At 41.9% G+C, this 26,454-nt stretch overlaps 1 protein-coding gene across 8 annotated transcripts in view; it reads right to left on the bottom strand.

The window, feature by feature from the left end:
• Window positions 1-3,391: 3,391 nt before the first annotated feature.
• Sema6d (semaphorin 6D) overlaps window positions 3,392-26,454 on the bottom strand; it is a 569,391-nt gene continuing 546,328 nt past the window's right edge. For 4 of the 8 annotated variants that reach the window (XM_035446964.1, XM_035446965.1, XM_027421976.2 and 1 more), the window contains 18 exons: window positions 17,425-17,585; window positions 16,908-17,019; window positions 16,316-16,376; window positions 16,137-16,199; window positions 15,930-16,031; window positions 15,595-15,685; window positions 15,028-15,147; window positions 14,274-14,362; window positions 13,335-13,552; window positions 13,098-13,229; window positions 12,627-12,782; window positions 12,374-12,547; window positions 11,499-11,639; window positions 11,326-11,403; window positions 10,874-10,935; window positions 10,449-10,505; window positions 8,845-9,012; window positions 3,392-7,165 (listed from right to left, as the gene is read on the bottom strand). In XM_035446964.1, coding sequence (XP_035302855.1) covers window positions 5,877-7,165; window positions 8,845-9,012; window positions 10,449-10,505; window positions 10,874-10,935; window positions 11,326-11,403; window positions 11,499-11,639; window positions 12,374-12,547; window positions 12,627-12,782; window positions 13,098-13,229; window positions 13,335-13,552; window positions 14,274-14,362; window positions 15,028-15,147; window positions 15,595-15,685; window positions 15,930-16,031; window positions 16,137-16,199; window positions 16,316-16,376; window positions 16,908-17,019; window positions 17,425-17,533 — 3,222 coding nt within the window. In that variant the 5' untranslated portion in view covers window positions 17,534-17,585 and the 3' untranslated portion in view covers window positions 3,392-5,876. The remainder of the gene's footprint in view (window positions 7,166-8,844; window positions 9,013-10,448; window positions 10,506-10,873; window positions 10,936-11,325; window positions 11,404-11,498; window positions 11,640-12,373; window positions 12,548-12,626; window positions 12,783-13,097; window positions 13,230-13,334; window positions 13,553-14,273; window positions 14,363-15,027; window positions 15,148-15,594; window positions 15,686-15,929; window positions 16,032-16,136; window positions 16,200-16,315; window positions 16,377-16,907; window positions 17,020-17,424; window positions 17,586-26,454) is intronic. The other 4 variants (XM_027421977.2, XM_027421978.2, XM_027421979.2 and 1 more) reach the window with 4 other exon arrangements.

Here is a 26,454-nt window from a genome sequence, read left to right on the forward strand (position 1 = left end):
CCTGGCAGGAGGCCCAGAACCTTAGATGGGTGCAATTTGACATATCAAGTTAGCTCCTTGAAGCATTACTGTTCCCATCCTGTTTGGTTGTGTTCCAGCTACCCAAAGCAAACTCAGTCCAATGATTTTCTTTCCTAGTGATTGATATGGAATGTTTTATTATGGTGGCCAAGCATGTGAATGGGATCAGTGACTGTCTCATTTCTCAGTGGCAGGCTGGCATGTAACCCTGAGCACTATGACCGTTCTGCCTCTGTGGCTTCTTCACTCTGCAATGAAGTACTAGAGAGAACACCAGTCTAGACCCAAAGTCCCCTTTCAACCTTGTATGGAAGGTGTTTGTGCACTGGGCATGAGTATATGTGAATGAGCCTTGATTTGCGAATTGACTATCCTTTATACTTCCATAGCTGTCAGAGCCCCACTGAATTTATTTCCTATACTTTGCAAATGGGAATGTTAAATCTTACTCGTAAAAAAATGTTGAGGATTAATTGAATAGGGCTCAAAAGCCCCAGGAAATAGTGCATACATATGATGGCACTGTATTTTATATTTCCCTTCACTATCCAAACCAGAATAAAGAGTCTGAAAGTGTTCCAGAGATTAATCACTCTATAATCAATACCTAATTTAAAAAAGAATTATAGCAAAAGACAGGGGCTAGAAATATGCCATTTTTCCTTTGTATGTGAATTCTAGTTGACTCATGGCCTAAATGTCTAGGGCATTACCTACTCCCTCCCTTCATCCCCTCCATGAATCCTCCATGAGTTAGATTAATATTACTATAGGTTCATTCCTTGTTGTTTATGGTATTAAAACTATTTGATAAAGATCGAAACACTGACAGAGATGTAAGTGTTCAACGTGTTCTATATGCAAAAAGAGTAAACATCAAATATAGATCCAAGTTAAATAGCTTGAAGAGCATTGTTTATCATGTCTTACTCCATTGCTAATCTCACATATATTGCTCATCGAACAGGGAAAAGGCCTCACACATCCATAAATGGTCTACAAACCAAGCTACTGAGTGAGTAATATTTAAGCCCAGCATTCATAAAGTAAGGAACAGAATTACAGAGCTGACAGAGACCATAGAACTGTCAGAGAAATAAATGCCAAACTGTCTCTGCTCAAAAATGAGATAGTGGAAGTTGAGGGAGGTGGAGTAGCCTAGTCACTCAAGCAGTAAGAGTCAGAGTCAGGCCCGTAGCTCTTCAGTCACTGATGGAGGGCTGTCTGGAAATCACGATCTTTGCCACAGACTAAGGAGGACCAGGGAGAGAAAGCAGAAGGGAAAGATGGGAAGTCGGCCCCTCCTAGATGCCAGGAAGGTAAATCCCTCTGGTGCCGGAGCAGTATTTAGGCCACCATGTCACTGGCTGACATGAGAGATGCTCTCTTTCTCTCCTGAGCCTGTGTCAGCATTTCCAGTGTTCTATTGAGCTCCAGTGCCGCCACTTCCTAGAGTAATCTAAGGCAATGCACTGCTGAAACAGAAGTGTGGGTGTTCTGTCTTGGGTACTTTGTACACTGTACTCTCTGAATATCCCCAAACCCCAGAGCTATCCTGCTCTCCAGAGGATCTGAGTATCCACCCCAAGGACTCGGATGTGGTTTTAGGGTACTGTAAATTCCCTGAAGAGGAAAGTGAAGTTTACTTCTCAGCCCACAGCCTGCATTAACTCATCAAGGATGCCCATGATGGAAGCAGCTACGAACCCCTATGAAAAGAGGAGAAAAAAGATGCACTTTTGGAAAGGAAGAAAATCTCAATGAACCTAGAAAAACTCCTGTCCATAATCTAAGAAGCAGCACTGTCATAGAAACATGGACTCAGAGAAAGTAATGCAGTACTAAGATTAGGCCAACGACACATTTCTCTTATGTCTCTCCATCAGTCTGCCCAAATACAGCTACAAACTGACTCTTGCAGGTCCTTTTTAGAAACACAATGCCTTCCTGACTCACCCTCAGAGCTGGAGAGGGGCTTTCAGAATGCCATGTGCAGCAGCAGAGCTGCTACCTACAAAAATCAAGAAGCATGCTTTCCACCAACTTATATTAAAAGAATTCCTGAAAACGAATAAACAAAAACAAAAAAAGGGCCTTTTTTTTTTTGAGACAGTCTCGCTTGGCCTAGGCTAACCTTGACTTTAAGGATTGTCTTAAACCCTGATCATCCTGCTTAAACCATCCAAGAACAAACCTCGTAGGCATGTAGCCACCCTCAGTTTATGCATTGCTGGGAATGGAAACTAAAGTACCTGCACAGGGGCAGGCTCTTGACTGACTGAGCTTAGCCTTGACTTCCACCAATTATCATCTCTCCGGACTGCTGCATGCTATAAAGGGAGTGAAAGGGGCTCAGACCACTGAACTGATGCTCAGATCCAGATGTGTCTAATCCCTGGTTAAAAGATACCATGAGAGTGGTGAAAACCCTAAATGGGATGTGGCCCTGACTGCTGCTCTGCCAAAGATGCTACAGAGGTTTTCTGACAAAGGCTTTGGCTGGGAGAAGCTGCTGGACACAAAGAGGCAGAGGGTAGGTACAACCATCACTACATCAGAGATGCTTTGTGCCCATCCCTAAGGGCCAGTGTAAGCTACTCCCAGCTAGTTACAATGCTAAGGAAAATGCCACAGAATCCTACTTTTCACTCCCACTTTAATATTTGTGGAATTGATCTATTACACAATGTATGGAGACCTTCCATGCACCCAAAAACAAGTATAGTTGGCCAGTTATAATTCTGAACTAAAAGTATGCTTACATTTTCATGTGGTGATATAAATCATAAATTTTTCATGTTGTATGTCTCTGTGTGTTTTATGTCTGACTGTCTGTGTCTGCATATTTGTGTGTAGGTGCATACATGCCATGGTTCATGTGTGGAAATCAGAAGACAACCATGGGTATAGCGGTCCATCTTCCATCATGCTTGGTCTCATTCACCCCAGCTTTACACTAGACTAGCTGGTCTGTTTGGCAGGGGGTGGGCGTCTCCTGTCTCTGTCTCCCATCTGTTAGAACATTGGTCTTATGAAGTGCTATTATGTCAAGATCAAAAGTGCTGGGGGTTCAAACTCTGTACTCTGCCCACCTAGCGATCTCCCCAGCCCACAGAGTAGATTCTAAAGTACTTTTTGAACTAGATCAAAGCCCAAGATTAGCATTTGGCTATGGATGTAGGACCATCAGTCATGTGCTTTTCTGGACTACTTGTCTAGATTCAGGCTCCAGCCTTTAATGGCAGTCTTCCAAGAAGAAAGTGGGAGCATAATGTAACCAGGTAACAAATATTTCTGGTAAGAATATGTTACTAGATTTTGAAATAAATACAGCATGACTAACATGAAAAAATGATGCAGTATAAACCTCTTAAATGTCAAAAGGCAGGATGTAATGACTTGGATATTTTATTTTGACTTTACATGCGGTGTTAAAAACCCAAAGTACATATTATTTACACATCCACAATACAAGTTTACAAGATATCTATACATGTTAAAGTACTCTATAAAACAGTATAGAGCCACTTCACTTTAGGGTTATTTTTTATGCCGTACCATTAAAAAAGATACAATCTGTGTTTACCTTTGCACAAATGGATAAAGCATTTAAAATTAAATTAACAGAATAGAGACTAGAATCCATGTTAGAAAATTCAACATAAATACTGATAGAACTCACAGTACACTCTAAGGCAGCACAATGTTACAAAATGTTATCGGGGTCACACAGAGTTACCACGCTGGGATTAATATTGGTAAGGTAAATGCAAACACGTTGTTGGTGGCAGACTGACTGCGTAGTGCTTATTGTTGGTTGGTTTAATTGATTAAATTGTAATATTTTAGTTGCAAACCTGAAGTAGTTTGAGAACAGGTGTTTCAGCTTTTGAACTTCCAAGAAATCACAGGGAATCATTTTTCTCTAGAAAAGAATGTTCTTGAAGGAAAAGGCCAACTCCAACAGTATTCTACATCCTGTATAAAAATGATCTGGTGTTCTGCAACCATTCCTTCCCGCAAGTAACGCATACCATCGGCACTGTCCCAAGATGAACTTCATCTGACTGAGTCAGGAGCCTTCCTCAGCTGTGGTAATGTTGGGTAAATGACTGGGTGATGTACAGTGGGTTAACCAAAGTCGTCAGTAGGCTGCACATCATCAGCCATTAGTGGGCTCTGCCAAGCTACACAGAAATGACTTTAGACATGGTTTCCGCAGGTGCCACGTCCCCCTGGGAATCCTCATCTGACTTCACATTATCAGAAGAGCAGGGGTGGAATGTTTATCATGGCAAAGGTGGGTACTTCTTCTGATTCTCTCTCTGTCTCATGTGTGTGTGTGTGTGTGTGTGTGTGTGTGTGTGTGTGGTGTAGGGGTTCAACAACAAATTGCTCCAGGTTGCTTTATGACTTTGTAAGAAGTCTTCAGTGGCTGGCTGAAAAACACTTACGACTGGCACATGGGAAATGATGCACTATAGTGGAAACACTCAACATACTGCAGAATTCTACCACTCTCGTGAATAAGGCACAAAATGCACAGATCCGGGTAAACTCACATGTGGTATTTACAGTCGACTGTCATTGCCTGCATGACTCAGGAAAAATCCTCAGAACACAACACAGAGGACAGGATGACACCACTGATGGGTTTTCACACCCTCCCTGATAAGCCAATTTGTAATATCTTTTCTGTCTCTCTCTTTTGTCCTCTGTTTTGGTTTTCTCTTTTTGCCTTGTGGGAGGGAAGAGTTAACAGAGAAAATTTTTGCTGTATGGAAAGTAAAATAAAATAAAATCAATCAAAAGAAACACTTATGAGTGTGTCCAGGGTTAAGTAGCGTGCCTCAGGCTTCGATTCACAGTGGACAGGTAAATGTTACTACTAAATACTGGTAGATACATCAAGAATACCTCTTCATATCTCTAACTTCTTAAGATGACAAATCTGGAATAGAAGTTTTGATGAATAGCAGCACAAAATTATTTAGAACTCTTAAGTGTTCTGACATTGGGTACCACATGGGTTAAGGTAATCATTTGACAGTCAAAGGAGCCTTGACTTTCCTCTTGGAGCTGAACACAATGGACTGGTAGGGGAGGAAGTTAGTTGTCTTCAGTCATGCTTAGTGTAAACAACTCCATAGTACAAAAAAATGCAATGGGCACCTAAATAAATCCTAATGGGTACAGAACTGTCTCACGTGTACACGCGTGTGCGCGCACACACACACACACACACACACACACACACACACACACACACCTACCTCTCTAACACAGTTTTGTTGGTGGCATCAAATTAAAAAAAAAAAAAAAACAGTGCCACACATGAAAAAAATGCTACAATTTGGGTCAAAGATTGAATTTTTTAGCAAACTGCTTGGTAATCTACAAGCTCATTTTGTTTTGAGACATTCCCATCTTTTCATTTTGACATTTGTGCAAGAGGCAAGGTGAATGCATACATATTAAAATGTTCACATTTAATGGGAAGACCACACATAATGGCAGTCTAAATTGAACCCATTTTCAAGTATTTGTTCAGTCTTCTGAGTACTGTGTCAGCTCTATACACTGGTGAAGGGAGCCCCTTCCAGGCTACACATCCCCTTCAGCTTCAAACAAGAGAAATGGAATGACCAGTACCTCCCTCTGTTTCAGGCCAGTACACAGAAGCCTTGCTGCAGTAGCTACATGTGGCAAGTTCTGATGTTACCAAAGTTACAAAGTTTCTTTGGCTACTTGTTTCTCTGAAAATACAAGCAGGTATCTTGTCTTAAGGTACCCTCACAGCGACCTCTCAACACAAGGGACAGGATAAAGCCACACAGGAATAGCACACTTGAGGCCTAGTAAGTGTATTTGTTCAGTGGTCTGACAGGTGTGGTTTGAGGAACAAAGGAAGGCTTTGGTGGCACGTCAGGTTTTAAGGATGGTGTCCTCTTTAGTCCCGTCCTGGGTAGGGTGCCATTACTGGTGTAGCTGCTCTGTCTGGAGAGGGAAGGCTGCAGGTGGACACTCACAGGTGTCCCCTGAATATAGTCCACCTTCGCCCCTGTGGGAGTGGGCATATATCCTCCACGGTTCATGCTCGGCTGTCTGGATAACAAAACACCATTTGGTGAGTTTAAGTTTTTAGGCACAGCTGATATAGAGTGCCTCTGGGAGGAATTTTTATGATAGCCCCTTTGTCTTTCTAGAGATGTCATTGGGACCCCAGGAGTGGTGGGGACATCTACTCTCTTAGTTGGACTATTTCTGGGGAGTGTTGAGGGAGGGGAGTACAAAGATGCCTCCCGGTTAGGGACCTTGGGTGGGACCTCAGACATAGGCCCTACTGGGTCCAGCATGAGGGTCTGATGGGCCATATGGATTTCTCCCATGATGGCTTTGGGATTACTGTTTGGGTCATTTAGATGCTTCAGGAGATCATTAAGGGTGTTTCTGGAATCCACAGAACGTCGGTGTTCCCTCTTACTAGACGACTTTGTAAGAGGGTGGTCGATGTTTTGAAGTTTCTTTTCGGCTTTGTGAGCATTAGAGTTTGAAAATGATGTATTGTAGTCATGGGTGGCATTTGGAAGAACAATGGCACTGGGGATATGCCCGTGACTTAATGGGGAGTGGGGTGGAGGACTAGAAGGAAAAAACTGAGGATGTTCTTTCCTTGAAGCACCATGGCCGTGGGCCTTGTCAGAGTGGCTCTTCATGGCCTGCAGGGTCTTCTGGTGGAGTACAGGTGTGGACTCTGGTGTAGGGAGAGCAGCCAGCTCTGGAGGCTGGCCTCGGTGGTCCATGACCATGGATTTTGTATCCGTGTTGGGTGGCAGCTCCTTCCGACTGGTCAGCAGGTTGCTATAGAGTTTAGGAGAATCGATGTTCTGTTGGTATTCCTTCACGGGACTGTCAAAGAGACCGTTAAGCTTGGCGAAGCTTCCACTGGAGTCTGTGCAGGACTGAGCTGATTCCGCATCCTTATGCATCTTCCTGTTCTTTCGAACAAACATGTCACGGTAGCAATACACAGCCACGCCTGCAATGAATGCACCCAAGACGAAAGCGGCAAACACACAGGTGATGAGGACATTCATGTGGACCATCTGGTTGGAGTCTCCAGACTGGACTTCCCACCGTACACCTGCAACAGACATGTGAAGACTTTGAAGGAGGTGCCTTAAAAAACAGTAAATATAAAAGAGCTTACCCTGAACCAAAACTACCTTCAGATGCTCCATATACCTTGCTTAAAGGATAGAGTAGATCGAAAAATTTCCCATGTATCCACCCCATCCCTGAAATCACAATACAATCTCCAGGAACATATATGCTTCCTGCAAAAGTCAACACGACTCTAATCTTCCAATGGCATACATTTTTCTCTCCATTTCCACAATCTCTTTTAAGCAGTTGGTTAGGGATTTAAGAGTTTCTATCTAAAGAGCAGAGTTAGAATTGTTTCAGAAAACATTTACCTTACAACTCTCACCTAATTCCTAAATCAGGATTAAAGAGGTACAGCTGAGGTTAAGGAAATGTCTGAATTAGCAAAAACACACATCACACTAAAATAGCTATGCTAATACAGTTGTGTTAACTAGAACAAAAGCGTAACTGGTCACAAACTAAAAGCAGGTACTTGGTCGGTGTTAAGTACAGATGTACACTTGTGCCTTTGCCTTCATGTTCTGTTTTGAAATTTCATCTTGGGATGAAATATTCATGAAGTATCTACTATGTAAGGAAACTGGGCAGTGTAAGAAAATACTCTATGTATTAGTTTAAGAATATCATTAAATATCTAGAGGTACTTGAGGAATACTTAAATTAGACCTAGGAAGTGAAGGGTGAGTTAGTTTGTAATTATTGGAAATTTTAATGCAACCACAGACATCTAAGAATCAATTAAAGCCATGTTAGTTTAAAAGGTATCCAAGTATGTTATATGTTACACATGCAGTTATCCCAGAATTAGAGTCAGAGCGACTGGGAGGGTTCTCTGGCATTAAGATAGTACTAAGGCCTTTAAATGTTAGTTGGTTTTAATCAGTTGTTAAAGTTATGGAATTTAATGGCATTGTGAAAGACCAGGAGAGAAAAGAATAAGGAAATGGTATTACTGAAGAAATCAAAACAGAAATGATGATTATAAAATTGTTTGCAATGAAAATATAAAAAAACAAAATCAACGGAAGTAAATCATAAATGACAAGGCAATGCCATAAGAACTGATTGGAAACCTGATACCACAGCTTATAGACAAAGGGATAGACTTTTTTTTTTTCTAGAGTATTAATTCTAATAAGCAAATTGATCAGGCAGCTTTTAAACTTCATCTGTCATGTGCTGAAAGCAGTCATTAGGGACAAGTACTATGTCATGCTTTACTGCTTGTGGCACCTGAGTGACTTGTCACCCCACATATCCATTCCACATTACATTGCAGTTGAAGATAAGTAAGGGGGCAGAGAAAGCCTTCTAAATAGAATTTTGGTAACATGATATTTGTCATCTGTGAGGTTTTGTTTTGTTTCTTTTTTTTTTTTTGATATTGTGAGGGTGACCCTCAAAATTCTCTGATATTCAGCAGGCTCTCAGTGTCTCCAGGCAGAAACCAATGCAGATTAGAAAGTCTGAGTGCCTGTTTCAGGGACTATGTCTTGGGCAGGAATGCACTCAGACTTAACCACAGGATAGCAAAGTCACTGTGGCCAGCAGTGCTAGAGGAAGGCACCTGCTGTTCTGAGTTTCAGCTCTGAGAGCCACGCTAGGAGTCAGGTTTCCATGCAGTTAGTGATGAGGTGCCTGGCCAGACCTTACCCTTTGGGATACCTGATATAGTATCAGTAAAATCAGAAGTGTATGGGTCATCTTGAACTACAAATTTCCGGGAGCTCGTCAGTTTAGGTCTCCAGGTATCAAGCACTTTAGATGTAATTTCTGGGCTACTTGCCACAGTGGCAACAGAAGATGAAGATACCTCCATGTCTGTGGTGGCAAACAGATGTCCATTAACATGGCTAGCGTCAGAAGAGTTTTCTGATTGCTTTGTTGCATTTTAAAGTCAAGTAAATGTTCTGAGAAATCCTATCCTACAATTTTGTAAAAGCACACCTGGGGGAACTAGATCAAATCCTTTTCTTGTAAGAGAAGCATAAAAACGGAAAGTTGACAACAAAGACATATTATGCAGGTTTTAAAAGTAAAGATACTGGAACATTCCTAACTGAAGCTTCCTCATGGAAAGGTAACACGAGTCCCCACTCAGGCTAGCTCTGCTTCTCTCCAGCTCTTGGGGACTCACTGAATTGATTTGTAATGTGTGTTGTACAGAGGACATTTTCGAATGGTTGGGGTCTATACCCTTCCCATCACTGGAGAAGCTACAATGGAATTACATTTAGAAAATACCTGGTCAAGTCCAAGTATACAGTTGATTTTGGACCTGATAAACCAGTTCTGCCTAAGAGGCCACTTTGGTTCTCCACTGCCTCCCGTGCATTTGTAGATGTCTCACTGCACTGAGCCTCCATCCACAGTGCAGCACAAACCTTGCTGTGTTCTCCGAAATGCCTGGGGAGTTTCTTCCAAAGAGTTAGCAGTAACTCATGCACAAGCAATGGCATTTACACACTGAATAAAGATGCTGGGACACATGAGATCGGTCATCCTTTTCTCCCCCCTGAGGGATGAAACTGATGTGAGCCCTGGAGGCAGCACAGACCGAAGAGCAGCTGAACCTTTCTGTATCTATTACCACTTTAACCTAAATTTCCACCAATATGTAAGCATACGCTTTCAGACACAGTATAGACTGATCCAACAGTTACAGATAGAGACTTCTAAACAAACACAGACAGATGTGCGTGGAGACCCCACTGTACATCGTCACACATCAAAATCCAGCTTCATTCAACTGAAGCTTCTTCCACACCACTGAGAACACAACATTCAGAGACTCCTGGGATTGCCACAAAACATTCAAAAAAAAAAAAAAGGTCTTTAAAACTTAGAAATACACATTTTTGAAAAATGTGTATTGTTCATTCCTTGATCTTATGAGAGGTGGGGAGAGAAGGGAGAAATTATGCAATCTGTCATCCACGGATGGCCAGAGGGAGCATTCACAATGCAAAGGGTCGAGAGAGAAGGAAGCTGGGCAGCCGGCGTGCAGCTGAAATGCAGTGTACGTCAACCCATTTGACTTTTCTTAAGGATGTGCCTTGGTCAATGATGAATCTTTAACATGCTACACATGGGAGGGCTGAGTAAGAAAACATCTCTCAGGACCTTCGGAGGGTTATGAGTCAAAGCAGAAAAATGAAGGGCTGCCAAACTGCGCAAAAGGAGGGGGAAAGGGGCTGAAAATGCTGAACTGAAGGAAAGAAAAGGTTGTTAATTCAAAAAAATTAAAAAAAACTAACCAGCTGTTGGACCGCCAAATATTTTGTAATCTGGTGTGGTTGAAGTAGGCAAACTTTCTAAAGGGATTAAAGGAACAAGTAATCAGTGAAAAGTAACTGAAAGAAAGAAAAAAGTTTATGAATTCCAAGTAATAGAAAAAAGTCAAAAGAAAAGACTACAAATTAAAAGTCTACTGGTTAGACTGCCTTTCTCTAGACTTTTTTTTTTTTTTTGTTTAACAAAAGTTCAAATGGTGAAGGAAAAGAAAAATTCAGAACCTTTTCTAATGGACCCCCATGAACAAACAGCTCAGCTTTTGCGAAGTTTAAGTTAAAGGCTAGGTGGTATGTGTCCTGAGTCATTATAAAGGCTGGTTGTAAAATAATGTTTGCGTGCAGACATAGTCAAAAGAAGCAGCCGGAGGGAAGGGACGTGTCTGTCTTACCGTGGCAGTCCCCTAGGTGGGCCGTGTTGCCGTACTCTGTGTCTTGCTCATATCCTCCAGCGCTGTGGTTATGGAAAGCAAAGAAGTCTTCGGTTAACAGCCTTCATAGAGACACAAGGGACAACCAGGACAGAGCCGAGAACACAGACTGGTTAGTGACAGTAAGCAGAGAGAATACACTGACGTTCAACAAACTTGCCATAGGAACTACTTGTTAGTTTATCGAGGATGTCTGAGAGAATGAAATGTTCTCTCTCCAGAATTCATTGCCCTCGGGGGTTGCTGTGTCTAAATCTCGTTTCCCTTTCAAATTTTAGATTTTCATTTTTTAAAACTTTCCCCACACCAGAAAACAGAAATGAAGGAAATGAAAAGCAATGTATCTGGAAACTTCAATTTTTTCGGCTGCTGATAGCCTGTGAGAAGACGGTCTGGTGGTCCAGTGTACTTACAGCATCCCTAGAGTCACTCTCTCACAAACTCCCTGGCTTAACCAGCCACAGTACGGGTCACGTGATGCGATGCAAGACCTGTAGAAAACCAAACAAACTGCGATGTGGATTTTCTTATCAGCACAGGACACGCCACTGGAAGAGCTGAAGTGAATAAAGGAAGGCGAGCTTACTTTTTACAGGATCCATAGCGCTCACAACGACTGAGGGGGATGCGGACAATGCAGCTGGAGAAGGCTACGTATAAAGCGTGGTGATCTTTGTCCAATTGTAAGGAGACGACCTTTCTGTCTTCCTCACTCTCAGCGCTGCACCTATTTTGTGGGTACATTTTGAAGACACATTGATGTCAAACCTGTACCAACTATACATGAGGCAGGACCTGGCAGCCAAGCAAGTCAAGTGCTTAATTCGAGAAATAATAATTATGGGATTCAGCTCCATGCTTTTGCATAGCTGATTACATTTCAAGCTGGACAAAGGTTAAAACTGCTTTCCTGGTTGAATGGAAGAGTGCACTGGACTCTAGACAAGGAGAAGGAGAAGGATGCTATTCTAATGTGTTTAAATCTTCCCATGCCAGAGGCCTCTAGGTGTCTGTCTCTTGTGTGCTATCTCCCCCACTTCCTTTTCATGTGTTTTAATTGCCCAACAACCTCAGTTCCCTGGTTAGAACACAATGCTAAACTCTAAGCATACCCTTTGTGCGCATGCTTACAACCAGCTGTGCCACACGCAGCATCCCGAAATAGATCTGCAAGGTAAGATGGTGCTAAGATGTTCTCATTTTTCACAGGTGAGAAAGAAGGGCTGACTTATTTTTAAACTCATCAGCTGTTCACCCTCTTTGCCCTAGTGGGCTTACAAAAACCAAACAAGCCTGAAAGGTATTTCAACGGAAAGATAAATAACAAAGGAAGGAATGAAACCCAAACGGAACCTGTAAAAATCACCACTAATTTAGAAGTCTGACAGGAAATGGCCAGATGAGATGCACACCAGGCATTTTTGAACAGAGCTGAAGAGATTTCTCCACAGACATACTCACTTGGCTTGGTTGTAAGCTTCAATCTCTTCCAGCAATACACTGTCATTCAAAGAGAAAGGACTGGTCTTTGCCAATACTTTAAGCACTATGCCAGCTTCAGAACCAACAAAGATGACGGTGTAGTTTTGGTAGGGCCCTGCCGAATGGTCCACTTCGATGGCTGTCAACCTGTACCTAGCAGAGGAAAGAGGCAAGTCAGACCGGGAGCCAGTGACAGAACTGTGAGGTAGAAGGAAACTACCTATAGACCCACCTGACCCGTGTCTTTGTGAACCAGGGCTCATCAGCAATGGGTGGAACAGCGGAGTCCATCAGGGGATGGGATTTGATGAAAGACAGCGTCTCATCTGGGAAGTCAATGGATGTTTTGTAAGCTTCTGCGAGGCCATGTTTGGCACAACAGCCAGGCCTGAAATGAAAACAGCGATCTTCAATCATTCTTTCACATAACCATATTGGAGGAGTAAGCATACAATCTAGAGAAAGTAGGTCAAGAGAGTAAGGAGTGACAGCAAAGCCAGAGGAGTAATAGCACCTCCCAGAATTCCATGGGCCCTTCAGGTCCACATGCACAGGTGTAACAATATACCATTTATTGGCTTTGTGGGGGCTGCCTCAGAGGGACTCCGTATGGGGGAGGGAGGATGGATAGATAGATGATAGATGGTTCCAATGTTCACGGTAGTTTTGTTCAATACAAAAACCGTTCAACTCTTTGCTTTACCTTGGCTTTGGTACTTTGTCTTCCGGAACTGCAGTCCAAACAGAGTCTGGGGTTTTCTGTTCTTTGAATCGTCCTTTGAACACTTTCTCAATGTCGTCCATGCTAAAGGCACAAACTGCAGAACCAGGGATGCTGAAAAATGAGAAAATCGTGAGGAAGGGGCTGACAATCGGGTCATGCCAGGTTCCAACAAGGAGAACAAAGAACCTCTGGGACCGGGGTCCTGCTTGTTCCCACCTGTTGAGCTGCGTGGTGAAGACCCCAATCACGGTGGGGATGCCATTGATTTGGATTATGTCTGTGATGGACTGCAGAACATCGAAGTAGAAAAAGGAATCTCCAGGGACTGAGCAGTTAAGCCGAGCCTTCAGGAAGGAAGTCCAGTGTTTCTCCAGGACCCGCTGTGAGCCACCCATGTCGTTTTTACAAATGCGAGCCACTCGGGAATACACAGCCTGCCCAGAGACAAAAGCCAAGCTATGGATGAGGTTATGAGCATGGAAGAGGAACACAGCAAAAATGCTGCTACTTAAGGCAGGGACAAAAACAAAAACAAAAACAAAATAGATGTCTGGCTCAAAGCAAGCTGCCCCCTCACTGGGCTTCTGCACAGTAAGAATGCAATGAAGAGTTATTCCCACACTGCCAAACATCTCCCTGAGACATGAGCTATCTATCTCCCTGGCTGAATGAAAACATGTCTGTACTTCTGTCTCTAAATTTTTCCATTGCTTCACATATTATTAATAAAATGTGCAGTCCTTGAATGTGGCCACAGAAGAGGCTGCTATACTTAAGGAGTCCATGGGCTTTTATTGAAACACTCTAAATTGAACAGGAAGGGTTCCCATTCTCCATTCTGCATTTTGGAAACGGTGACACCATCAATAGCTTTCTAAAGAGTAAAAAGGAAGCCTCCACTTTCTATGGTGATAGAAATAAAAATATGAAAGCTTTTGAAAGCCTGAGGAGGAAGCTGTTCCCATTCTGGTTGGAAACTGTTAGGTATTTCCCATCCATCAGCAGGACCGCCAGCAACCCAGTTCTCTTATTTGGCCTTATCAGCACTGAAACAAGAACTTTGAAACAAGACAGGGAAGCACCCATCACTCTACCAAAGTGGGTGGGATTCCATACAGTTTAAGTTCACAGTGCACATCAAGCTTATATACTTGCCTTGCCTAAGTTATTATGTTCCACAGCGATTTCTCTGAAGAAGAAATAGACATAGTTTCCATATTCTATGGCATGAAGAAAGTGTGGTTCTGAAAGAAAATTAAAAGCAAACCATTCTTAAAGGATGATTCAATTAGTGTAAGACCCCAACTGCCAGGTATGCTGCATAACTACCCTTGGAACAATGATTTCAACTAGTCCCAATATGGGTGTGTTCAAGCTTCAGGGAGCCTGTGTCTTTAAAGTCAGCTAATGGACTGTAAAAGGCCTACAGGGAAGTGATCTACAGCAAAGGTCTATGTTTCAACAGATTTACTCATTAACCTATTTAACTAGGGAAGAAAATCTCATATTGAGATAAAAAAACAATTTTCAGAATCTAAAGAACAAAATGACTTTATAAATATGAGTTTATCAGTCCTCACTACTAATGTTCCAACATAGGTGATGGGTATGGGAGGGTAGTACTGTGTGCACTTGGAGTTAGACAAATTGCCACATTAAGACAAGGTTTCTCCTTAGTTGCTGGGTTTTGCTTTGATCACTTGCATAACTGCCTGGATGAACTTACTCCCTGACATGTCTACTAGGCTGATCATTTCCTGTCAATGTCCCTTCATAAGCAAAACACCACAATTTTACTCTAGATGAACAATTCAAAGTCATGCCCTGAACTTCCTGGCAGCCTCAGCTGTTCCCACTTAACCCTTGTAACCATTCCCAATAACCCAATGACATTGCTCCTCATAGGTACCTTTTATCCATTTAGAATCATATTTTATTGTGCGAAGGGCAGATCCATCACCCATGCTTCTATAAATGACAGCATCACTGGCCAGGAAGTCGGCCACTGTGGCAGAATACAGTTTCCCATCTGAAACCAAAGTTATCATTTGGTAAAATAACCATAATTACCTAAGGTATGTTAGCATGGCTACCTTCTACAAGGTTTCACCTGTCAACAATATCTATGAAATAAATTATACCTGTGCTCACCCTCAACCTCTAACTGGCTGTCCTACGATATTACCTAATTTTACAGATGAGGGATCTAAACACCAAAAATTAAGAAATGTTCAGGGTCAGTGGCTTAGTTAATGACAGCCACGTGTGAGAATACTTACCCCAGTCAATGAGATACTCCTGTTTTTTGTTTATTTTTCACATATTCTTCCTAAAAATTTGTTCATTGGCTTTTGAAGCCTTTGAAATGCTTATGTCAAAGTATCTATCCAAAGTATGAGCTTTTTTTCTTCCTTTAAATGCTTTTGTATCTTCAATGTCATTAATCATTGATATTCAATACACCACAGCTTCTTACCGGCAAAGAGGGCAACATTGGTTTGTCTGGCATCAAATGGGCATCGTGCCAGGCCACTAATTTCTTCCCCATCATACTCTAAGGTATTCAACTGCAAGAGAAAAAAAAAAAAAAGAAAATAGCTGGTGTCACATCTGTTCAATTTACTTGTTTGAAGGCAATATTACTTTATTTATATTGAAATTCTATTTGAGGGATTCTGTTTTGTATTCTCATACAACATGAGAGATAAAACAAATCACTGGGTTACAGCAGAGAAGATTCAACTCTAATAGCAAACCAGTGAAGGAAAATATAGTTGAAGGGAAAACATTCATCATATGAAACATACTTACCCTATAGTATCTACACATTGGGTTGAAGGCATTGGTACCACAGACAAAAACCATCTCATCATTTCTTGGAACAAATACTTTGATGAAGTTGTGGCACTCATCCTAAAGGAAAAACAATTACATGACTGTCAGACATTTCCTACGCCGATGCTATGGTGGCAAGCCTACAAAGAAGGAGCATGGCAGGCACCCATCCTCGGCACTCACTTTATGCTTGCCTTTCATAGCACAATTTTCTCGATCCTGTTGTCTGGACCTCCATGTCAGCTTCTAGATTAACCAAGTAAAATCAAAGTTCAGTTTTAAAAGGATGCACTTTTGGAGCGGGCATTACTGAAGCTCAGAGGGAGTGTGAGCACATTCGCCCTCTGTAGCTAGCGGCTCACCTTGCTTGGTATGACCTCTGTTTTGGGGATTTCATTTAAGTTCACTGTATAGACTTGATCTCTGTTGGAAACAAGGCAGTAAGTCATATCGCGTGAATGCATAAACGCTAAGCTGTTTCTTATGTCATCTTTACAGCTCTGCCATTACTGTTCTTGGGAGATCATCAGGCTTTTCTGTGACTTGAATGAAGTTAACCAAGTACTTTTTCATTAGGGAGATGCTGTAGTGAATTACTATAGTCAAGGAGCAAAGGAGGCACTTCCCTCCAGGCTTGGGGTAAACTTACTGGGCATTAGCACAGGCACATTTCTGATATTTGCTTGAATAATTCTAAGTTAGAAACAAAGAATGATTTTTCCCCTGCTGCTTTAGGACAAAAGAATTTGATGTGTGATTTCTGGATGTGTCACAGAGGCCTGTAACTCTGTATTCTGTACCTGGTACCCAGCATGTTCTTCATGGAGAGTATTTTTGGCTACTTGCAATTCTTGATCACAATCACATATTAGTTTTTCATGAACTAGACACATTAATGCAAGCACCACAAGAGAAAAGAATTTTAATCTAATAAACCAACGAAAGGAAAATTACCTGCCAGCAATATAAAGTGTGTCTCGAATTTTCAACATCAGCTGAAAGTCCAGCCTATGCTGCGATTCGTTGCCTGAAGGGCGTCCTCTAAAAACCGGATATTGCCTTGAATCTGCAAGTAAAAATGGGCTAAACCATCAGTCAGGATTACAGAGTTGAAGAATCAATAGACAGCATTGATTAGCTGTATATAGTACTTGTAGGAAGGGTTTTAACTAAATTCCTTTCTTAAGGTCTTGAATACAAATTAGTAAAAGATGGAGAATGTCAGCAAATGTCTTTTTCTTTTTCTTTTTACTGAAATATGTAATTTCTATGTATGGACTGCTGCAGGATAGCGCCCAACAGAACTGGCTCAGTTTCTGCACAGCCAAGGAAAAGAATGCAAATGATTTAATGTGCAAAACATTGTAAAGACATATTAAAATCGGTCTCTGGTACTGAAAATGAATACACATAGAACAAAACATAAATAAAGCTTCCTTTGTAAATGACAATATGGCTTTGGGTGACTTACAGTGATAATCAACAGTGTTAAGGGGCTCGTCGTCTTCAGGGAAGCTGACTGCCCGTAACCTGGAGACCAGAAGGAACAGCACGCAGAAACAAAGCAGAAAGAACCTCATGGTGGGCCAAGAAGAAATCTGAGGGCCCTCCTCAGAAATCCCACCTAGCTACCTGGAAGACAAAAGCATGGAAAGACCTTTATGCTGCGGTGAAATTGGTTTCTCATTTGTAGATGATTCTATTTTTTGCCCACCTCTTCCCATAGCTCCCTATCTACCAAGACACCTGGCAGTGGTAGACAGGTATCTCCATGAACAGACAGATGGCAGCATCAAGCCCGGCCCAGCTAAAGCACCTGGTAAGCATATTGATGCTTTAGATTCATTTGCCAGAATTTGGGAGGCAACTCTGTGTCATCGAAGCAAAATCACCAGAACCATAAACAGAAGTGTTGGCTGCTGACTTGGCAAGGAAGCAGGCAAAGTAGGGATCAGAATTTTAATTAAACTCCAATCTGCATCCTTCCCCCAGTCCTGAAATACATAGATACAACACATCTCTTCCTCCCTCAAAATGCCCAAAGTGCCTTGAAAAGCCAGAGCTGGAGACCTTGCCCTCAGCCACTGGCTTTGTGTGTAAGTGCTGCCGAGTATCTAGCATCGCACAAGCCACCATTCAAACACTCTCAAACAGGTGTTTGGAAGACCAACTGGCAAAAAGTGATCAGTGACCTTGCATTAAGGTGAAAGGGACTAAAAAGAAATAAGACGATTTCATAAAAAAACAACCTGAAAATCAGGAGGTGAGAGAGTATAACAGCTGGTACCCAGTCTCTAGGGACACTGACATTCTAACATAAAACCATTCAGACATGAACCAATGTCCTAAATACACTGCCCTCTTCGCTTTATTGGGATTTGAGCTGTAGGGGGCCTTAGGGACCATCAGTCCCAACACCCTCCTTTGTTAGATGGGTAAACTAAAGGATGACAAAAAAACAAATTCACTCTGACTTTCATAGTGCCTAGAGGGCAAGGCTGGATTCCAGGGCAGTCAGCTGAGTCCCTGACCAGACTCTCTGCTCCAAACAAGACTGAGGAAATAAATGGGTGTTTTTCCTTCAAACAGCATTACAAAGAGACTTTTGAGAGCAATGGCTATAGTCATCATTTTTATTGAAGTTGTGTTTCCAAGATATTAAATCACACATTAAATATGTACAGTTACTGTAGATCAATATCCCAATAAAACCATGAAAACAGAACAGAGTTAAAAGATCTGTAAATGTTAGCAACTCATTGATAAAATAAATTGGGTTTTCTGGGCCAATGGGAGAAGCACCTCTGTGAGATTCCAAGGGTGTTGCTTTTCAGCAGGGCTGTCTTTTCAAAACTAAAGCTGTCACTTGAAGTGATCAAAAAATACCCTCCCTCTGTATCCCAAAGAAATGTGGGGCACGTTATTAGTAGCCATCTCAAATTCTGCAGCATACAATCAATCAATAAGTTAAAAAATGTGACTATGAATAGCACACTATTTCATTTGAACAAAAGTGTATGCCATATATGAGTGAGTATCTATCTATCTATCTATCTATCTATCTATCTATCTATCTATCTATCTCTATATCTATATCTATATCTATATCTCTATATATGTAAAGCTGTAGTTTTAAAAACAGGCCTACTTCTATACGGAAAAAAGAATGTTTTCATAAAATCTTTGTTAATAGATAATAAATCCAGCAGTAAGTTAACAAATAAAAATGTTTCACAAAAACCATGGGTGAATGGAAATGATGACAGCCCCATTCTGCACTCAAGCCTGTGACTGGATGGTATTCTACTATGGCTGGCTAACTGACCCTGGAATTGGCCTTCGATATCTAGGAGAACTGGCTCCTTATCTATAGAACATGGAAATAGCATCTCTTCTCTTCAGGGTAAAAGTGAATAAATGCCTGTAGAGTCTAAGCATAGTTAGCACTGTGTACAGCCAGCTTGACCTCAACAGCCCAAACAAGGTCTGGTAAAAAGCTGTGCTAAGAACTGATGGCAATTACAAATAAAAGGTCATTTAAAAAATACCAAAGGACTATGTTTAGAATAAAATTTACAGTAGATAGCCACTTATCAAACCTTCTCTTGAGAAATTTTACCAACCCAAACCCCTGACTGCATTGACTTCTAGTATTTCTTCCTCGCATGTTTTCAGTTGTAGCCTTATTCCCTTTGCCACATCTTCTGAAACAGCTTCTCCTGGTCTCGTTCCTTATGGCTTTCTGATTGTCAAGATCCCAGACAATTCTAGCAGCCTAAAAAGACTAATGATGCTCTAAACACCAAGTATGGCTGTGGCTCCAGTCCCAAACTGCATCTTCTGGATGGAAAGTCACTTGGCTTGCTCTTCCCAGAATCACGAAAAAGGATCTCAAACACTCAGTGCTCCTAAAGAAATGTAGAAAGATGTGTCTGGAAACAGAAAGTTCTGTGAGGCTTACTTCCAGCGCTCACACCAGCCAGGCTCACATTTGCCAGGCAGCATCTGTGTTTCCCAGCACAGGAAGCAGCCCTCATCCACAAGAATTTAAGCCAGGTCATGCTGACTCATTGCTAGCCCCTAGCTATGGCTGGGATGTCACATCCTGTAGCACCTCATCTGACACACACCACTTCTCCCTATACCCTGCCCGAGGCCAACCTAATCCTTCAAAACTCAAGCCCACCACCAAGGCTTTCTGCCATGAAGAAAGCTTTATTAACAACAACAACACAATTTAAAATACTGCTGATGCTATACATGGCACTTGTTGTTATACATATGACAAAGGAGGGGGGGCTGTGTGTATGAGGGTGTGCATGCAGAAAGAATCTGGAAGTCCATCTGAAAAATGGACTAGATAGAGGAATGGTCTGCATAGAAATCCTTCAAGTTATTAAGGTTTTTGAGACATGGTGTCACTATGTGTTCTAGGCTAGCTTTGAGCTCACTAGGTTGTCCAGCTGGCTCTGAAGCTCAATCTCCTACCTGCTGGAACTAGAGATGTGTTACCCCATGTCTGCCATGCTGGGCTCAAAGGGATCGGCACACTAGTCAGGTGATAGATAAGTCAGACAAAATGCTGAAAAGGATACAGACTGCAGGCTAGAAAAGGCTAACATTTGCCTGTGACATCTACTCCCTGGATCAGGACTTGACTCAGTTTATCAAACGCAAAACAAGAGCAATTGTCTTTACCATCTCATTGGTCCTTCTGGAGGTTAGATGAAATAACCCACAGATGACATCTAACACTACTGATTGACAGCAAATCCTAGTAGCTTTTTAGTAAATATTGTTTCATCTCATTAGGCAACAAAGATATGAAGGCAATCAATCCCTCTTCTCTCGTTAGGTTGACACATATGCAAAACTCGATGTGTTCACATCACCACTATGATGGGGTTTTCCTGCAGGACAAGGTCCAGTTCCATAAATGCAGATGCCTCCACTGAGGAGGAGGGACTACTTTCCCCAAAGAAAGCTTATGAAGACAGTATCCTTGGTGGGGCTACTCTGTTTAGCTAGAAAGCAGTGATACACAGATACACATATTTTGTCATTATATTGCCATTGAATCAAAAAGAAAAGGGGGGAAAAAAGCTCTTAAAAGGAGCTCCAGGAGTGAACTCCACAGTCACACCTGATTTTACTCTATGGGAGTAAATTTTTACTCTAATTTTTAATTTATGCAAATGTGAATACAACTAGAAAGAAAAACAATATTTTTGGCAGCCTGAAGGGTAACATATCAAAGACTGCAACCAGTAAATATCAAAAAGCCATGATTTATAGCCCGGAAAAGTGGTATCATAGGAAAGGGAAGAAACAGGAGACCAAAGCTTCAATTCATCCAACCTAACCTTCAGCAGGCTGACCTCCAGAATGATGGCTGTAGAGTTCTCCCATTCTATCTGTTCTCAAGAAAAGAGAAGGTGATCGATCCTGTGTTAGTCTCCTCTGAAATTAAACCACTCTATCCTGCAAAGGAACTCCGTAACAGGGAGGGGAACAACAACAACAACAATAAAATAGCTTCCAGAATACCCTGAAACTGACCAGAGTCACCGTCCTCCTCCCAGCCAGAGAAAGCAGAGACCAGCTGCAAGGAAGCCTGAGAGGAGGACAGCAGCACGAAAGACTCAGCCAACAGGAAGAGATTTAGATCCATTGAGGTACCTGGAAAGGACACTCTCCAACCTGTTGAGCTGCCTGTAGGCTGTGGAGTGAGCTCCAGGTTCCAGCTTTTGTAGGCTGTCACCAAAGCTGGGGTGGGCTTTGGTGATGCGGCTGTGTTTGAGTCACTAATGTTCCTGTAAGGAAGCAACCCCTCACCCATATTCCTGTAAGCAACTACAATAAAATTTGTTGGTTCACTAATTTGGACTTTGGTGCTAACCATACTTGGGTCTATTGTGGGTTCCCTATCTGGGGTGAGAAGAGAAGTATATTTCATCTGCCCAGGAAAAACTTTGTCACACAAAGGTAGTATCGCATTACCCTGTTACCCAGAGACAACTGCTACACAACGTTCAATATTAAACACCCATTACTGCATATTCCAATCTTTTGTGGAGACAAAGTAACAAAACTAGGTCTATAGATAAACTATACATTAGAGTTATCAAGAATACATTTTTTTTAAAAAAAACAAAAACAAAAACAAAAAACCATGTCGTCTGAAAGACAGACACAGGTGGATCTCTATGTTGTGAGGCTAGTCGGGTCTACTTAAGAGTCACAAGCTAGTCAGAGCAACAAGTGAGAGCCTGTCTCAAAACAAGCAAGCAAGCAAGCAAACAAACAAACCTGGCAGATTTTATCTAAGGATAAAGATGACAAAGGGAATTCCACCAAAGAACCAGAATCCATAAAGCAGAATTAAGTGGAAATTTTATGGGAAAATCTACATGTAACTTAAAATTCTTAACAATTGTGGTTAAAGTTTGGTTATCAGACAGAAATATGGAGAGCTGAAACACTGAAAAAAAGAAAAGCAGAAAAAAGTAAAAACAAAAAGACATGGTGTTTAGAGAGAAAAATAACAGAAGGAATATTTAACAAAGTAATGTCAGTATTTTTTCCAAAATTGACGAAAGACTGTAAGCTATCCATTAATAAAAACTCTAAGACCTTCTAAATAGAAAGAAAAACCAAAATTAGACATATTATACTGTAGATACTGAAAACAAAGACAACTTTAAAAAACATTAAAAGCTAAAAACTATGTATTTCTTTCAAAAGAACAAGCATGGTCCTGACAGCTGACTTATCAATAGAAATGATGGAAGGCAGTAGACCATAGAATGACATTTTTTAAAGTGTTGAAAGAAAATACATTTCCAGCATAGACTTCTGTGAGCAGTGAGGATAGTTTTTATTGTTTCTTTTTTTAAAAACACAAGAATGTTTTATACAAACAAAATCATAAGAAATTTTCTGTTAGCAGACCCAAACTAAAAGGTTTTAGACACAAGAGTTTACCCCAGGAGTCAAAGCAATCCCTTTTATATTTATAGAATAGTGGTCAGACTTGACATCCATGACTCCCAGATAAAGAAGCTGATACCTAGTCTCTGGCCTTCTGAAAGCCCCTTGGCATCCAAGAAAGAAAGAAAACAACAAATCCAGTCCCTCCCCATTGGTTTCTAGTCCCTTCCCTTCCTACCTGTGTCCCAAAACCACCGTGGCTCAAAGAGCAGCACTTCAGCAGCCTTTCCACCAGGATCTAGAAGCTGCCTGCCTTCTTCTGGCTTCCTAATGACTCTTCCGGCCCTCAAGCTGTGGCTTTGGTTACCAAGGTTCACTTCCTACTTCTCTTCCATTTTGTCTGATAATATCTTAGTTTCTAGAGCTTTCCAAAGATTCCAGTGGTTCCCACACTCATGAGCCCACCCTGTGACTCAAAAACGATTATCAAGTCAAAAGTCAAGCTTGGCTCAGTTGGATCCAAATCCTGTTTGCTTCCCTAATTTTATTCTTGCTGCTCATTCTTCTCATCAGAACCTTTAGCCCACTAACTGCTCTTTCCTCTCCAGTCTCAACATTCCTCTCAGACACTATAATTAAAGGTCATGTATTTCTTGAATGTGTCTATAGATGCTGCAGACTCTTCTGCCTACAAGAACCTTCTTGCAAGGGCCCTATCTTGGACAAATAGCCACTAATCTCCATATTTACTCTACAGCATGGAAAATTTGCTGTGATTTAGCCACAATGAACAGAGTTCTTCACCACCAACTACAATTTCAGACTCCAAGGAGATGCTGGTTTGCTTTCTAAACTTGAGTATTATCTAACAAACTTAAAACTTTCTGATTTTCCTCAAAGACGTGGCATCCTTTCTAGTTACAACTGACAGTCCACATAACCCTCCATTCTGCCCTCAGCAAAATAACCAAGACAGAAAACAGAGCATCTTCAGTACATTGCCTCATTCCAAGATACACTGACTCTTCCTTGTGTTCTTTATAGACAACTTCTGAAGTCTTTTCTCCATATGGCATGTGTGCACGCATGTGCACAAGCACATATGATATGCATTCACCTGGGCATCTATGTATCTGAGTGGGGTGTGCCAATATGCATGAGGTCAGAGGCTAGTATTATATGTCTTCCTTCATCTCCAGGGTCTCTTAGTGAACCTGGAGCTCTTTTGCTGGTGATGATAAGCCTGCAGCTCCCCCATTCCCCGGCCAATCACCTCAGGATTGGGGCTAGACATGAATGTTGTGACGCCCAGCTTTTACATAGGTTAGGGGGATCTGAATTCAGGTCTGTGCAATAAGCACTTTGTCCACTGAGCTTTCTCCCCAGACTCTTCACCTTCAGTCTTTTCTGAATGGAAAGAACATAGTCTCCAACACCCCCTCTCTTCCCTTTCTCTCCCCCTCTCTCATATAACACAACTTCTATTTTATAACTGACTGAATACTGTTGGGTGTTTGTCTGTGTCTCAACTCTCATCTCATTAAAAGAACAAAAAGTCCCACACCTCAGGTCCTGCAACTACCCTCTCTTTCCTCCCTTGCATTCACAGAGGGTTAAGTTCTTCATTCTCACTATCATCATGTCCTCACCTCCTCCTCAGTCATGATATCCTGACTTCTTCCTCTTCTAAAGGAGGCCTCTCTGTGAAGACACTGAATACAAGAGACATTTACAGCCCTGGGTCACACTCTGCCCAAGGTCCTTTAGTCACATCTGTCTGTTTACAGAAGTCCCTAATTCAGCTAGACAAGGTCTTAAACTACAGCCCAGGTTGTCCTGGAAGTTCAAGTCCAGACTGGCCTTGAATTCTCAAATTCTTGTACAGCCTACTCATGCTGTGACTTCAAGCTTGAAACACCACACTTGGCTCCTCCCAGCATTTTAAAACACTACCTTTCTGTGTTCTTTCTTTTGTCACAGTCTTCTGAGCATTCATTCACCCTCTTGTTTGTCTCCTCTTTAATTTTTTCGTCTCCAGACAGTCTCACCAAGTTGGCCTCAAACTTGGAGGTCCTCCTGCTTTATCCTTTGCAGCCCTAGGATTAACTGTGTGCCACCATGCCTGGCTCTCCCATTCACTTTCTAGATGCAACAAGAATTATCTTTCCAAGATATAAACCTTAGCACGTGACTGCCTAGCCCTCCAAAAACTTCATATTAAAACCCCAGTATTTTGAATGTGGCCTTCTGGATTGTTCTCATCCTGAGTCCTCTCCTTTTCAGCTCCATGTTGAGCCTCCATCCCTCCTAACAGGCATTTCTGCTACCTTGGCATAGTGTTGGGCACTGGAATATGGTTATGTGTCACTGGCACTGACAAAGAATTCTCCTACTTATCTTCTCCTCTTCCTCTGTGTCCCATTCACCTTTTCCTGTTCATTTTTTTTTTCCTTTTTAGAGATAGTGTGTCTTATTATGTAACCCTGGTTGGCCTGAGACCCACTATGTAGCCTATTCTACAAACTTCCATCAGCCTTCCTGCCTGTGATTGCTGAGTATTGGGATTACACACACCAAACACACACACACACACACACACACACACACACACACACACACACACACACACCCCACCCTGACTGACTCAGATACAGGTTCCTGACTTCTGTTCTTGCCTCCTTTATCACAAGATTTTAGACCCCCACCCCCACCCCAAACTTCTTTTGTCCTGGAGGGATGTCTGCCTGGGTCATCAATGCTGGAGGCAATGTCCAAGGAACTGAGCATAAAGGAGTAAACAAAAGGACTAATCAAGAGTCATGAATTGACACAGCCCTTCAGACTCCTTAGGGCAACAGGAGCTTTTTGGACTCCAATTTAATTTAGATTCATATCAAACTATTAAACAGCAAGAGAAGGTAGCAGACTCCAGGAAGACAGGCATCTGGGGCTCCACTCTCAACAACACTACTTCACTGAGAATGCTGTGGATTACAGGGAGACGGGGAAGATTTGGAACTAAAGAATGCCATCCACCTGGAATCTGGAATTGATAAGAATGATGGCCCTCAGAGTTACAAACATTATAGGTCTACTGTCTGACAGCCTTGCACGACAGGATGGGAATGGAACAATGGGCGTGGGAAAACTGAAAGAAAGGAAAGAAGCAAGTTAATTGCTATTCCTTGAAGTCTACCATGACATGGGACAGACACTGAAGGTCAGTGATGGAAGAGGATTTTTAGATTTCTTTCACACTCACTTGTCTGAATTTTATAGAGTAGTGTGCTCTGTGCAGGACTTTGTTTGGACTTTAATCAGCAATTTACAGAAGTATGTAATCAGAATGGTAGATGGCATGACTTTTGGGTTGTAAGCAAGAAATAAGCTCAGTACTATGTGTGGTGACATGTCAGGCCCATAAGCCACCAGTAGGTGTGTGCAGACTCCAGAGAGACCCTTAAGTAGTGTTGGGAGAGGGTCATCTGGATCCTACACAGTATGGTATAGATGGATGTTTCTGTCCCACCCGGTCTTGCTGCCACTTCATCCCAAATAAACTCACAGAGGC

This window comes from Cricetulus griseus, chromosome 6 (assembly GCF_003668045.3).
Source record: "Cricetulus griseus strain 17A/GY chromosome 6, alternate assembly CriGri-PICRH-1.0, whole genome shotgun sequence".
NCBI lineage: Eukaryota > Metazoa > Chordata > Mammalia > Rodentia > Cricetidae > Cricetulus > Cricetulus griseus.